Below are 16,127 nucleotides of genomic sequence, written 5' to 3'. Positions count from 1 at the left end.
GGAATTTTTAAAATGTCAACTATTTATCAAACTGTTATATTAACAGTAAATACGCTTAGTTTTAAGACTACTGCAACACACTAAAATACATAAGAAAACATTTTATTACAACATTATGTACCTATTCTAAATTTTAAACTTACCTTTTAGAGCATTAATAGTAAAAACGTCCCTCCATTATTTCTTGTTCACAATAATCTATCTTATATGAAAGCTTATCAGCTTTCTACAGACTATTTAGTTATTTTGGCATGGCACAATCACAACACACAACAATGATTAGTTTTTAAAGCTATTAATCTAAATTTAATATGTATTTATAAATATAATTTATTAATATATAATATATTATGAACAAATTTTGTAAGAAATCAAAACATAAACAAAATTCTTACTATAAAAAAGCGGCAACAATTTAAACAATTTTGCCACACGCTGAACTGTCATTAAAATTTGAAGTATTCCCATATCAGTTGCGTACCATTGTCTAATCCATGGACGTATAAACACAGATGGACTCAGTTATTTACATAAAAATGTGAAGCCAAAAATTATTTGACTAGGTCACATTCTCAGCACCTTCAAATGTTGTCACATTTTTTATTAAAATATCTTATTCACGTATCGCTGAAAATATGTTTATACGTCCATGGTCTAATCTATTTAATTAAAATTATTATCTTGTGGAATATTAGAGTTAAAGAGTTATTTCATGAAATTTATATTATTAATAATAACAAATTTTTTTGGGTATTTAATCAATATAATTCTAAAATTCTCAATCTAATGACGATTACATTTTTCTAATTATTATACCATGTTGACGCCTATGAAAGATCGAGCAGTTCCGTATGTGTTTCGTATTATTAGCTGTATTAGGAAAATTTGAACTCTAAGGTTGACGTTCTGGAAATTTTAAACATAATTGACCACAGTAATTGAGTCACTTTATATAAATTGTGAGGTGCAACGTTGTTACTTTGAAAAATGGTATATTTTTAATTTCGATTATAGTTAATTTATATTTATCCACATTGTCAATGTGACAAATCAATAATAACTGTGTATTTACATTTTTTTTAAACCATAAAATCAGTCAAATGAAATATATACAAGGCGTAATGTCCGACTACATTAAACCTTTAATAAGTGCAGAAAAACGCAAAAATAATAACTTGGAAGATTCATCAATACATAAAGAGGAGCAAAAACTGCAAAAAGCAGAGGCATGTGGCATGGGAGATTACGATTATAAAAATTGTCAAGTTTTGCCAATTAATGTAGAAATGGAAGACGAGGAATTTGAGAAAATTTCTAGGACTACTAATATGTTGTTTTTAAATATAGAACGTGAACTAGCACACAATTTTCAAGAACGAAGGTAAATTGTTCTAGGCTTATAGTAGCATAAAAATATATTTACAAATTTTTATTTTCATTTATAGTATGATATGTACGATATTTTTTATTTAATCTAATATTAAGGATGAAACTATTTTCTTTAAAACATAAGCTCTTGGATCAATAATATACCCATCATCAGCCCGCCTTGAATAATACTGTTTGCTCCCACTTCATGCCAAACGGTAGACTATACCAATAAGAAATTAATGATCTTTCATTCCATTTAATAAATCTCTATAATGGATTTTGCATAAGGTGAAAATATCACTTTTGCAAATACTCTTATGCGGAACCAGGTTTCGTAACTAATTTTTTCTTTAACTTCTTATCTTGTGTGTTATTCCAATGATAATTCTGTTCACACATATGTTTTGTATTTAACCATATCTTACCACGTCTTAGTTGGTTTTTCCCTTCTACTCTTTACAGTAACATGACACTCCACAATTCTTCGTATTTGGTGATACATTTGCACTTAAGCCGCACCACAAAAGCCGTAACTACATACAATATTTAAAAATGGTTCCTTGTATATTTTAATTATCTAGGGGAAGGTGTCCTAAAATGACATACTTTTTATTTTAGACATTTTTTTGAAGATACCATTCCAAATATTGATCTGAAAAAAATGTAATACATTTCTTTAAATACATTTTATTCATATACTTAAACCAAAATATCTCATCTCTATAAAAAACTTGTGAAAAAGTATTTTTTTAAAAACCTTCCACTGTCATTTTATAAAACATCTATCATGTAAAACAACACAGTCATGTGGGTGTAAAATGACATATATGCTCACAACAAATGATAACAACATGAACACACCCCGGCACATTTACAATATGCCCAATTATTGCATTTTGTGCAACTAATCCAACACTCCATGGACCGATAATTTCCAAATAAGTCATTGCAGTAAAGACAAGCCACATCATTATGATTATCTTCGGCTGCAAACATATCTTCTTCTCTTTCTGTTTGTGCAGTAGAACTTGGCTTAATGTTCCTTTTAAATCATTGAACATTCTCATGTCTTTTCTTCTGTTCCTTCTGCTTGAGTTCTTCCAAATTAGGAGTAGTTGTTAAAATTCCGGAGATTGTTTGTCTAGACTTTCTTATTCTAGTTTCACTTCCTACAGGCACTGGTAAAATGTCGTGCAGTGTACTTATTTTTTTTTGAAGGTATATTTTCTTTCGTTGTGTTATCTTTCTGATCACCTCTGGTCTCATTTTCTTTATTTATATATTTTTATTTTCTTTATTTATAATTAAGTATATTTATATACTTTCTTATATTTATTTTCTCAACAACTTTTCTGGCAGATTAGACGTATTTTCTTCTGTACTGCTTATTTATAATATTCTATTTGTGGTCTCGGCTGATTCAAAAAACTCGACTGAGAAAATCCATGGGTTAAATGGAAAAATGCAGGTTGTTAAACAGCCGCTTGTAGTATTTTTATTGTTGCTGCTTTTTCGTAAGCAGAATTGAAAAGTTTGCCGATTTGCTCCTGTGTGATACCCCATCCTGGATGATGTTTTAACCATAGTGCACATTCGTGGTTATAAAATGCTTTCAGGGGACCAAAGAAAGAAACGTCAGGCGGCTAGATACGACTTGTGCAGTGAGCAGAGAAGCATAAAATAATTCATAAATATTAGAAAAATGACTTTTACTCACAATTCGTTATAGTTTTTTTTATTAAAGCTGGTAAAAGAGAATGGGCTACCGGTTTCGATGTTTACAAACTTTTACAATATCTTCAGGCCCACAAGAACGAAGGCTAAAATACTTACATGGTGTATATAAACAAATGTGTATATGACAAAACAAATAAACTGGTCTATAAAATCTTAATATCTAATTTAAATTTAAAGCCCACATACATATTTCTATTCTATTTTATTCTATCTATATATATATATTTAGGGATTCTACAGTATTCACTGCCTTCCCTCGCTCAACCGTTTCCATCTCTCTCTGTTGTTCCATTCTCCATCGTTTAGTCCTCTCTTACTCATGGCGTCGTCTACTTCGTTCCTCCAGGATTTCCGGGGTCGTCCTCTTTTCCTCCTTCCTATGGGGCTCCATTCGATTATTCTCTTTATCCATCTGCTGTCACTAGTTCTTCTTACATGTCCATACCACTTTAGTCTTTTTTGTTCTATATATGTTAGTATGTCTGTTTCTACTGATGTTCTTTGCTTTATTTCGTCATTACTTCTCCTATCCATTCTTGTTACTCTGCAGCATCTTCGCAGGCATTCCATCTCTGTTGCTACTATCTTACTGCTGTTTTTCTTGTTTATGATCCAATTTTCAGCCCCATATGTCATAATACTTCGCACTAATGTTTTATAAATCTGCGTTTTTGTCTTCATATTTAGGTGTCTATCCCACCATACTGAGTTAAGTTGTCGGATTATTGTTCTTGTTTGTCCTAATCTTTGTGTAATTTCTTCCTCTGTTGTTGCCTTTTTCGTGATTATAAACCCCAGGTATTTGAATTTATCCTTTTCTTTGATTGTTACGTTGTCATCAATCTGTAGATCTTCTATGTCTTCTTCACTTGTAGATAGGTACTCTGTTTTCGCGAGGTTAATATCTAGGCCAGCCTTGGTATATTCTTCTTGTAGTTTCTTCATTATGTAGCTGAGGTCGTCTTGGTCTTGTGCAATCACTACTTGATCGTCTGCAAAACTTAATGTATATAGGTATTTGTTCCGTACCGGTACTCCCATGCCTTCGCATTTTCTTTTCCATGTAGTCAAGGCTTTCTCTAAGTATATTTTGAATAGGGTTGGAGATGTGGAACAACCCAGCAGGAGCCCTTTTGTTGTGGTGAAGTCTCCTATGATTATTGTTCCCATTTTAATGGACACTTTATTTTTTTTATACAGAGCTTTTGTAGCTTCTATAAGTTCCGTCTGTATTTCTAATTTGTACATTGCCTCCCATAGTTCTGACCTTGGTACAGAGTCATACGCCTTTCTCAGGTCCACAAATGCCAAGTGTAGATCTCTATTTTTTGCTTTTTTCTTTTCCAACAGTTGTTCCAGTGTGTATATGTGGTCTATGCATGATCTTCCTGCCGTGAAGCCTGCCTGATCCTCTCCGATTTTGCCTTTTATCGCTTGCTCTATCTTTTCTCGCAGTATCTTCCCATATAATCTTCCTATTGATGATATTACGCTTATTCCTTTGTAGTTTTCGCATCGTTTTCTATCTCCTTTCTTAAATATAGATGTCATATATGCCGCCGTCCATTCCTTTGAAAGCTGTTCTCCATTTATGGCTTTCTGAAATATCCATTGTATCATCCGGTGTAATTTTTTTGATCCGTATTTTATAAGATCAGGTGAGATGCCTCCAGGTCCCGGTGCTTTCTTATTTTTGATTGCTTTTATGGCCGTTCTCATTTCCCTATCTGTTATTTCTATTTCTTGTTGTGGGAACCTGCTTCGTCTTCGCCTGTTTTCTTTTCCAATGAATTGTGGTGTTTGTTCTGTTAATAGTTCCTTGTAGTAGCCCTTCCATTCTTTGTCCTGTATATTTCCCAATTTAATTTTTTCTTTTGAGTTTTGTTTCAATCCTCTCAGTACTTTCCATGACTCCGAAGTTCTTGTACCTCCTATATATGTTTCAATATTTAAGCAGATTCTTTCCCATTCTTCATTCTTTCTTTATTCTATCTGTTTGTCACAATTGACTGACTATTGATTAAGTTCTCTGTACTACTCAAATAATAATAATTTTTTTGTTTTGTCATATACACATTTGTTTATATACACCATGTATTTTGGCCTTAGTTTCCTAAGGGCCTGAAGATGCCGTAAAAGTTTGTAAGCAGCGAAACCGGTAGCCGATTCTCTTTTACCCATTTTAATAAAAACATATAATGTACCTAATGTATATAAAAACCAGCAACCTTTTCACCATTCATAAAATAATTATTTCATTTTTTTGGCAAATATCAATGATTTCATTCCATCCAGAAGCAATAAAACTTTTGATTCGAGAGATACCTTAACCAAATTCAGTTTCGGAAATAATCCCAAATACCCATGAGGTAAAGCATCTAGAAATTCCTCTTTTCTATTTTTCCTAGAGAAACTCAAAGCTGGTGGCACGAAATTACCTATATTATTCATGCAACAGACACATGTTACATGCTGACCTATTTCGGCGCAGGTCAACGATCCAACTTGTTTTCATCCAGTTTTTGCAACAATATTTGAAAGCCCCTTTACTGTAGACAAACCACTTTCTTCCATATTATAAATGCGATGAACTTCAACTTTCTCTTTTTCCAGAGTCATTTTCAACATATTAAAAAAATTTTGTAGTTAGGTCTATTAAATGCCATAGCTCTAGCTTCAGACACAGCTTCAGGTTGCCTTAAAGATATTTCAGGATGTCGAATAAATCCTCTCAGCCACTATCACAATCTAGACTCTAGAATCTACTAACAGTATGTGCTCAACAAATTTTTTTTCTTCATCGTCACTAAACGTGGTTGAAAAACGTCCCAACATTTTTGCGCACCCTTTAGCTCTTTGGTTTACGTCATTTGCTCTTCGTCTTAACGTTGCTTGGAGGACATTAAAGAGTTTGCTTGCTTGTAATCATCCCATTCGACCAAATTTTACAGCCTTAATATCGTTCTGCATTGCCCTGCTTCATCCCACGATTGTCTGGTTGATATTCTTCTGCGTTTACCCACCATAATGTAACTAAAAAAAAAAACAAAAATGATAGTTTTTAATTAAAAATTCATTTTAGGTTTGTTTGTAAAATGACATAGTCACTTTTCCCTCATGAATAACTATGTCGTTTTATCAGCAACACCACGTGGTTCTTTATTCTTACCGAATTATTTTATCTGACATTCAACAACAACTCCGAGTATGTGTATCTGTAGTATATACTTACACTTATTTCTTAGCGTTGGGTTTACTTTAAAATACATAGTATGATCCAGTAAAAAGTAACTTACTGTAGGATATATTAAAACTCTTACACCAGTAAAAATAATTTTTTAAGGTTAACTTTGATGTATCATAGTTACAAACCAAATGGAGTGCCAACATATAATTCGGTTGTTCTTTGTCACATAAAACCGTACATGTCATTTCACATGCTATGTCATTTTATAATACCTTCCCCTTTGTAAATTTTCAGGTCTTCTTCTTCTTCTAATGGCGCTACAACCCTTTGTGAGTCTTGACCTGCTTAACAATGTTCTTCCATTCTGCCCTGTCGGATACTTTCCTTCGCCACTGCCTGATGTTCATGGTTTTAAGATCCCTCTCTACGTCGTCTATCCATCTTTTACGGGGCCTTCCTCTTGTTCTGTTTAGACCAAGCCAGTTTAGTCTTTGTGACTTTACAAATCTGACAATATCTGTGCCTTCCAATGGCGGGATATGGGTAACGATACAGACCTTACGGTAGAAATTATGTACTGTACTGAAAAATGTAAGCGGGTGCAAATAGTATACGGGTAAAAATAATAGAAAAATAAACTAGAACATGAAATGATTTCCTAATATAATTTTGAAAACGGCTGCAATTATTCTAGATACTGCAATTGAAATACTTGACAAACCTCAGATAACAGGTTTGAAAGTAAAGTTTAAGAAAAAATGAAGGATAAAACTATGTAAAAAATTGGTCGGACACAGAGCTTTAAAATTATAAGATCGCTACAAAAGAAACGAAAGTAGAAGTAGCAAAAGCTAAAGCAGAAGTGTATAAAGATATGTATAACCAACATGATACCAGGCTAACATCAAGCAAAGAAACCAAAAAATTTAATCAGGTTAGATGTGTCGAAGCCGAAAATATTACAATAATAGTTTAGATAAAAATAAAAAAGATGCCAAAAAGCGATGGAAAAAAAATACTTTTGATAGTTTAATAAATGAATAATTCGACAGAAAACCAGTTGAACTAACAGACATAGCAATAACAATGGTCACCAAAATAACAAACGAGTTAATTACATAGGCACTTTAAAAATTAAGAAATGCAAAGAATAAAAACAAAAAGTCGAAATCAGAAGATTTCTTAGTTTTCGAAACCCAAAATTCAGATTATTGCCTAAATCTCCACCTTCTACAATTTTTAAAGCAAAACAGGCGATGAATGAAGTGACATAGGGAATCTAAATTTGCATTCCATTACATATAAATTTATCTAGGCAAGAACCTTTAGTGAACTGGTTTCAAAAATAGTAAATAGATGGCGCCGTAGCGTCTGTATGAAGTTATTTTATCATTACTTCTTTTGACGGAATGGGTTTGATTTCACGTTTAGGGCTTCTGCACAGTCGCTCTGAAGAATCCTGAGAGGATGAAATATGTATAATAGAATAGTGGAAGCACTATAGTGAAATTAAATCTTAACTGTCTCTGTAAATGCAAAGAAGTTGGTCTAGATGGCATCTCTGGGTTAGTGCATCTTAGGAGAGACGAAACCAAGTTGGCTACCAGGTTTGTTATACTGACCAGTACAAATGAACAGACAATTGGAGAAGCAGTACGTTAGTGCCTATTTAAAAAAGGAGATATTCAACAAGGCACAAAATACATGCCCGTACTTATTCAAACCATGAAAATATGGGAAAAAGTAATTGATCGACGGATGCGAAGAAACCACAATATGTAAAAAAAAGTTTAACATAGAAGAAATGTTTAAAGTTTAACATAGAGCTCCTCGAAATGTGCAATCTCCAGTAAATATTGTAAAAATTGTAAGAGATATGTGTCAGTGATTAATAACCACAGGTATGGGAGAAATTGATAAATTTTATTTAAAAGTAGGATTGCATCAGAGCTTAATGCGTGGTCCTTATTTATTCTGATTAATACTGAATAGATAATATGTTGTATCCCATACAAAGTATGTTATGTTGTATCCTAGATAAAGTACCAGCCTCCTAGGCCTGTACAGAAAAATGTAAGCAGATGTGTGCTTTACTGAGTAATAAGCTAATACTGAACTTTGGTTGCATTGAAGGTGGTTGGCTAAATCGTGCAGGACATGATACTGATAGAAAAGGTATTCAGTTATTAAATATCCGAAAACCTTTTCCGGTAATAATAATGAATAGACCTTCTCCAATATAACAAAAAATATATAGAAGTGATGGCAACTCCTAAGCTAAAATGTTCCGGAAGCAAACAGAGCCTCCGTTCTGACTTCAGGGTGAGGACTATTTTAGGGGGAATACCATTACAGTTTAGAAACATCAGGAAGGCTCTTAGAATTTTGTAAATTACAGGTAAGTGTATGGAGTTAGTAGATTCCCATAAAAGAAGGAGACTACAAATTGTTTGCATTTAAGAGACGAGATGAAAGGAGAAAAGGCGAAAGAACTAGGGGAAGGATATAAATTTTGATATGTAAGGTAAAGTAACACTAGGAAGAAAGTTGGTATAATTGCTGAGAGGGAAATAAAAAATAACCTAGTAGCAATCGTAAGAACGACTAATAAAATAATATTAGTGAAATTTGTATTTAATAAAGAAGTGTTGCATGTTGTATGTGTGTATGCTCCACAAGTTGATCTAAAAGAATGAAAGAAAAATGTTATATGATCGATTAGGAGACATACCTAGATATATTCCATTGGAGGATTAAGTCAATATAGGAGGTGATTTTAATGTGATATGAAGTAATACATGAAGGACTATGCTTCGAAACGAGAAATGATGAAATTAGAAATTAAATTATTATTTTATATGGCCACTGTTAACACATTCTTTCGAAATGAAAACTTAACACATACAAAAGGGGACAAAATCAGTCTCAAATAGATTATTTTATAACAAGAAAAGAATATATACAATACATAATTAGGGAGGTCGACCCGAATAGGGATAAAGGCAAATAAAATGATGATTACTGTTCATCAGAATCAGGTAACAGGGATAATACAGTGTAACTTTACCTGAAGCAAGAAAAGAATATATACAATACATAATTAGGGAGGTCGACCCGAATAGGGATAAAGGCAAATAAAATGATGATTACTGTTTATCAGAATCAGGTAACAGGGATAATACAGTGTAACTTTACCTGAAGCTTAATTTAGGTAGGTACAGTGTTAGGTACATTGGTAGGAAACACTGAAAGAGATTTAGTACCAAAACAAAAACAGTGAAGACAAGCTTTCGAAGAAAAAGGTTTATTAAAAGCAGGACAAAAACAGAATATCTGAAATGGCTATTTAAAGGTGAAGCACTTTAAAATATGCATAATGAATATGAATAATGAAGAAGAACCGGAAATAAATAGAAGGCTTGTGCTGGCAAATAAAGCCTATTTCGCGATGGGCCACATATTCAAATCGCGAGACGTACACCGGAAAACAAAACTCCGGGTCTATAAAACAATAATCAGGCCCATAGTAAGTTATGGTTGCGAAACATGGGTGGTGACACAGAAATCTGCCAATGCATTAGATGTGTTTGAAAGAAAAATATTACGTAGGATCCTGGGCCCAATAAGTGAAAACAACAACTGGCGAATTAGGTACAATAGAGAAATATACGAGCAATATAGCGAACCACCTCTAGCACAACATACTAAACTGCAGAGATTACGATGGGCAGGGCACGTGGTCCGCATGCATGAGAATAGAATCCCCAGAAAATTATTAAATGCAAGAATGCAGGGAAAAAGACCTGTTGGAAGACCTAAAAAGAGATGGGAAGATGAAGTCGATGAGGATGCCAGGAACTGCCTGGGAACGCGTTCATGGAAAAGAACAGCGGTAAATAGAGATGGTTGGAGAAGCCTGTTGAAGGAGGCCAAGGCCCGATTTGGGCTGTAGCGCCATTGGATGGATGGACTTTAAAATATGTAAGTTTATTTGACGTTTCGATTTCCACTTCGGAAATCGTTCTCAAAATACAAAACAATATAAATTAAACAAATTTTGTTTTGTTACTTATTAAAAAAATCTTCTAATAATTTAATTTTATCTGATTCATTTATATTGTCAATTCAGACATATATTACACATTTTAAAGTAGATGACTTTAAAATGATATTAACAATATTTTTGAGTTGCTTTCTGGGACGACTTTATTGGAAGATAATTCATTCGATTAGGTATGTGGGTAAATTATCAAATAAATCAACACGCATTGGAAAACGAACATAGAGTTCAGTGAAAAGATTCAAGTATAGTTATGAAAGAAAAAGACGCCGAAAAGAGTAAAATAAAAAAAATCGGCTCTTATTATGTTAAATGAAATTGCGTCGGAAATTCCTCGGCAGAATGCAGTCCCCCTAGGCGGGTGCGCCCCACCAATTGAGAAACGCTAGCATAAATCCAAACTGATAATCGTGTATTTCAGTTTTCTCATGTAGATTATCATCCCTTCCATATTATCATGCTGTAATTATGTTTTTATGACTTTTTAATTTGTACTTGGTTGAAAACTGCCTTTAGTTGCATACACTGGTACTAAAATACTGCTTCTTTATACATCTGGAATTTGTCCCACTTCCATAATTTCATTAAATAATCTCATTAGTTAACTTATTCCTGTCACTCAGTCCCTCATATTGCTTTCACTTCTCTAGATATCATCGTCTTACTTTTTCTTTATTTCTTGTAGTGCTCTAATAAAATAAAAAAAAAGGTAAAGTAAACTGTACGTGAGTTAAAACAAAAATAATTCTTTTATTATCCCTTTCGTTCACGGTGTGCAATACAATATTGTACATCACTTTACTTACTGATATCGAAACGACGTGGCCAGATGTTTCTATCCGCTTTATTCACAATGTACATTATAGTTTACCTACACATATTAGTTTTAATTTCAAACAATTGCTTTCATCTTGGGTTAATTAGTTTTAAGTAAAACAATTAAATTCAAGGAACTAGGTTGTTGTAATGGTTAAATCAGTGTCTCGACGTAAGATGGCGTTTAATAGTTTCCGTCCAGTTAGTTTGTTTTTTCTAAATTTGAGTAAACATTAGTGGACAGTATATTGTACAGTGTGAAAATATGGAGGTTTACAGGTATGGTACAAAACCACACGTTATTTACAGTTGTTTACACTTCTTTTATTTTGCATTATTAAATATAAAAATAAGTAAAAGAAAACCGTTAAATGAAAAACAAATAACAGAGCTAATTGAGGCGGGCGTATCAGACATTGACAGGCTTAGTGACGTCGATAATGACAATTATACTTGGGGGATAGGGAGGAAGAAGTTTGCAGTGATGATAATAATGCGTTGAAGGAAAGCAGTACAGACAACAGAGAAGTTATTCGTTCTGCTGTTGATGACAAGGGCTCTCCATTGGAAGAAGTTTAGAGCATACAGAAGGTATTTATGATTTATAACTGGTGTGAAATAAAAATAAATTGATATACTTTTTAGGCGAATTAGTTAAAAATCAGAAAAGATCACCTCATCTTGAAGATGCTGGAGCAACTACATCAGAAAGTAAAGGAAGAGTAGAATTAAAAAAGACAATTATTGGTATATTCTTGGAAAACAATGATTTGAGTAAAAATAAAGATATTATTTGGCGCAAAATTGACCACTATAAGACCCCAAAGTACAATTGGCATACTTAACAGCAAGATGATATCGTAGAGCTTGAAAGTCCATATTTTTATTTTAGACAATATTTCACAGATGCTATATTTGAAATAATGGCAGAAAATACAAACTTGTTTGCAGTTCAAAATATGAGAAAGTATGCTCCAACAAATGTGGGCGGACCAAAAAAATTTATTGGAATTCACATACTGATGGGGAATTTACATTATCCACGTATAAAATTTTATTGGAGCTCACAATTACAAGTGCCACAAATTTCTGAAAGTATGCCAATAAATCGGTTTTATTCGCTAAGGACTTATTTACATTTTGTAGATACCCAAAGAATAAATGTTGGTGAAACTGATCAGGATCGCTTTTGGAAGGTACAATCTTTGTATGACATAATTAGATCCAAATAGAAACTGAACTATGCATATACGAGCAAATGGTATCCTTCAAAGGACATTTGAATATTAAGCAGTATGTGGCAAAAAGTCAAAACGTTGAGGTATTAAAATTTTGACCTTGTGTGGTTCCAGTGGTTTAATTTAACCTTTTCTTATTTATCAAGAGACTACAACGAAACTGGACAAAAATCAATTAAAAGTTGTTGGATTAGCAGCGTCAGTAAATTTGAAATTATCTGAAAGTATTGCAGTACCAAATGTTCAACTTTTTTTCGATAACTACTCTTCCAATTATAATTTATTGCAATTGTTGCTACATAAAAATATTTATGTTACTTGCACATCAAAATAAAATAATAATAATAATAAAATAACATAAAAATAAAATAAATAAATAAAATGAAATAACAGAAAAATACTTAAAACCTGAAAGAACAAATAAAAAGGAATGGATGACGGAGGAGATTCTATGTATGATGGAAGACAGAATAAACGCTAAAGATAATAAGAATTACTACAACAACATAAATAACGAAATAAAAAGGGCTATTAAAATAGCAAAAGAAAATTGGTTTAGCTCGAAGTGTACAGAGATAGAGTCATTACAACAAAAACATGATTCATTTAACCTCCATAAAAAGATTAAAGAAGCGGCAGGCTTATATAAACACAAGAACACTGGATTCCTGACAGATAATCAGGGAAACATAGTACTGGAAATAGAGCATTAAAGAGATATTTGGATCAAATACGTGGAAAAAACTTTTGAAGATATACGAAGTAACACTGGTATTACAACAAACACCAATTGCGAATCTGGACCACCATTTACAGTCGAAGAAGTAAAATATGCCATCAACGGATAGGCACTTTAAGAAGAAGAAGCACATCAAATATATATATATATATATATATATTTAGCAAACCGACTTTGCTGCTTGAAAATGAGATTTCAAAGAAAGGTCGTAGATTCGCTGAACAATATATAATGAGAATTTGTCCTCACTCAGTGGTTTGACAATATAAATGTTCTCATGGCATCTAATTTCATGGGTATAGTAAAAGAAGATGGATGTAAACGGTGGGACAAAAATAAGGAACAATAATATTAATGTGAAACGATCTAAACTAATTAGAAAATATAACCAACATATGGGCGGCGTTAATAAATGCGACTTTTTGATTACACATAGTATAGATATCGCTCGTTCTAATGCCTGGCTGGAATACAGGCAAAAGGCGATTACTTTAGGTATTCCGGAAAAAAATATTCGATTTGGTATATTTCAGGGCATTCGTCGCTAAAGTTTTAATAAAATCAGACACAGTATCCTCCAGAAAACGGGGACGTCTTTTGGATACAAGAGAATCGACGTCATCTCCATCACAGAAGAAACAAAAAACATAATCTAGACCAGCAGCAGAAGTAAAGCTGGATATTTGCCAATTATAGATGACAAATTCTTTTCTAATAGGTGCAAATTTCCTAAATGTGGTTCTAGAAACAATTTCATCTGTAAAAAATGCAGTATACACTTATGAATTTTAAAAAAACCAAATTGTTTATGTTATATTATAAAAATAAATAATTAGTTGCAGATATATGATTTTTAATTGTATTTTATTTTACAAAGTCAGTCACAAGAGCCACTACAATTTACTCACAATGTGTAATATATATTGTACAGGCCGTATAATATACCTTCTTTTTCTTAAAGTGCCCTCTCCTCAATGGAGGTTGGCTACTACAATTTTAAACTCTTCTCTATCTTCAGCTGTTTTATTAGCTGTTCAAAATTTAGACCTGTCCATTGTCGGATGTTTCTGAGCCACGATAGTCTTTTCCTTCCTAGGCCGCTCTTTCCCTCGATTTTTCCTTTCACTATAAGTTGGGCATATTGGTACTTATTATTTCTCAGTATGTGGCCTAGGTATGATGTTTTTCTAACTTTTACTGTGTTAAAAAGTTCTCTTTCCTTGCCTATTCTATGCAGCACTTCTTCGTTTGAGGTATGCGATGTCCATGAAATTTTGAGTATTCTCCGGTAGATCCACATTTCAAAGGCCTCCAATTTATTTACGGTTGATGTTTTAAGGGTCCACGTTTCAACTACATATAGAAGAGTCGACCAGACTCGAGTTTTATTCGAGAATCACAAAGCAGTTTTTTTTATTTTTTCGAAAGATTTTCTGGCCTATTCTATTCTCGATCTTATTTCTAGATCAGGATTTAGGCTGCTATCGATCCAACATCCCAGGTACTTAAATCTATTGACCTGTTCTAAAATATACCGTTAACGGTATAATATTCCGTTTGCCCACAATGTAAAATTCACATCCCTTAAAAGGGATAACAGGGAATTAAAAGACAAAAATGAATTAGCGAAAGGGTTAAAGTAATACAATTTTAATTTTCATGTTCTACTAATAAGATGCTTACGAATGCTAGTGAACATTTGTATAGATGTGAGACTTCTTTTTGTAATTAATTTACATACCTAATACCAACAGAATATAAATTATTGTTTTTAAAAACATGCTCTAAATAATGTTGTGACTTTTTTAGGACTCTGGAACAAAAGTTAAATAATCTAGAAGAAGAATTGCTAAAACGTCAAGATTTATACGAAGCATGCTATAATTTGCATAAGAAAGAATCGGTTCACGTAGAACAAATATCCGCCAAAATTAAGAAATTTTCCGACAATGTAGATTATCATGAAGAAGTGACAGAATCTTGGCAAGTCCTTATCGATCAGTTTCGTAAAATTCCTGAAGAAGCATCCTGTCATTAATAAAGTTGCTATAAAATTTCTGTACCGTATTGTTAATAATATTTGGCTTAGCAAAATTAAAAAGTAATGAATTCTTCGGGAGTTTTTAATTATGTTTTTTAACTATAATTTGTTTATATCTCTAGTATTTGTCTTTTATGTAATTAGGCATTTTTTATTCCAGTACCATTCTTCTCTTATCTCGTCATATTATCTAATACGTTTCAATCTTTTTATTATGCAATGTTGCTGTAATTTTGCTCTATAAATATTATGTTTATATGGGATTAAGCCACAATTGGACAGTTTTCAAAAAAATATATAACCATCAATAATTAATTATTGTACAATTATTGTAAAATGTCTCTACAAATGTAATTCCAGTAAGACAAGAACCAACCACTACCGAAAAACGTAAGTATTTTATAAATGTCAATGGGTCAAGAATCATTTGCCTCAGCAGGTATTTTTACCAAATGTGTTGAAGAAACTGACTATTCTAGTGATGATCCGATAAAAGATCCTCAGTATCAACCGTCGGCCGATGATTCAATGTCTTCAGATGAAGAAACTGTAAAACAGCCGTTGCACCTACCACCACTTAGCACTAGGCCTACACAATCACATTTATTAAAAAAAGATAAAAAAATTAAACGTAACTTAGGTCTGGAATATAAAAAGTTCAAAGGGAAAGTAATACCTGAGAGACAAGCTAAAGAATTAACAATATGTCGAATGAAATGGAAAGAACGATTATCAGGTGAGATACGGGAAGCTACATTACAGAGTACTGGAAACTGGGATCGTATTCCAAACGTGCAGAATTTATGGGATCACCAATGGGAATTCAAGATAAAATTACAGCAAGACCATCTACATGACTGGATGCAGCTAAAAAAATCTGTCATTTCCAAATTTGAAGTAATTTAAATGAAGATGACAGACTTTTTAGATTTTTCCTC

General features: G+C 32.7%; 1 protein-coding gene across 1 annotated transcript; it reads left to right on the top strand.

Annotated features, from left to right (window-relative positions):
* The first annotated feature begins 927 nt into the window (after positions 1-927).
* Positions 928-15,258, top strand: LOC140442751 (uncharacterized). The gene is made up of 2 exons (XM_072533724.1): positions 928-1,381; positions 14,958-15,258. Exons 1-2 carry the CDS (start codon positions 1,101-1,103, stop codon positions 15,184-15,186), a joined length of 510 nt encoding a protein of 169 aa, XP_072389825.1. The 5' UTR covers positions 928-1,100; the 3' UTR covers positions 15,187-15,258.
* Positions 15,259-16,127: the final 869 nt, after the last annotated feature.

The sequence above is a fragment of the Diabrotica undecimpunctata genome, chromosome 6, assembly GCF_040954645.1.
Source record: "Diabrotica undecimpunctata isolate CICGRU chromosome 6, icDiaUnde3, whole genome shotgun sequence".
In the NCBI taxonomy this organism is placed as follows: domain Eukaryota; kingdom Metazoa; phylum Arthropoda; class Insecta; order Coleoptera; family Chrysomelidae; genus Diabrotica; species Diabrotica undecimpunctata.
This window is presented reverse-complemented; position numbering and strand designations above follow the sequence as displayed.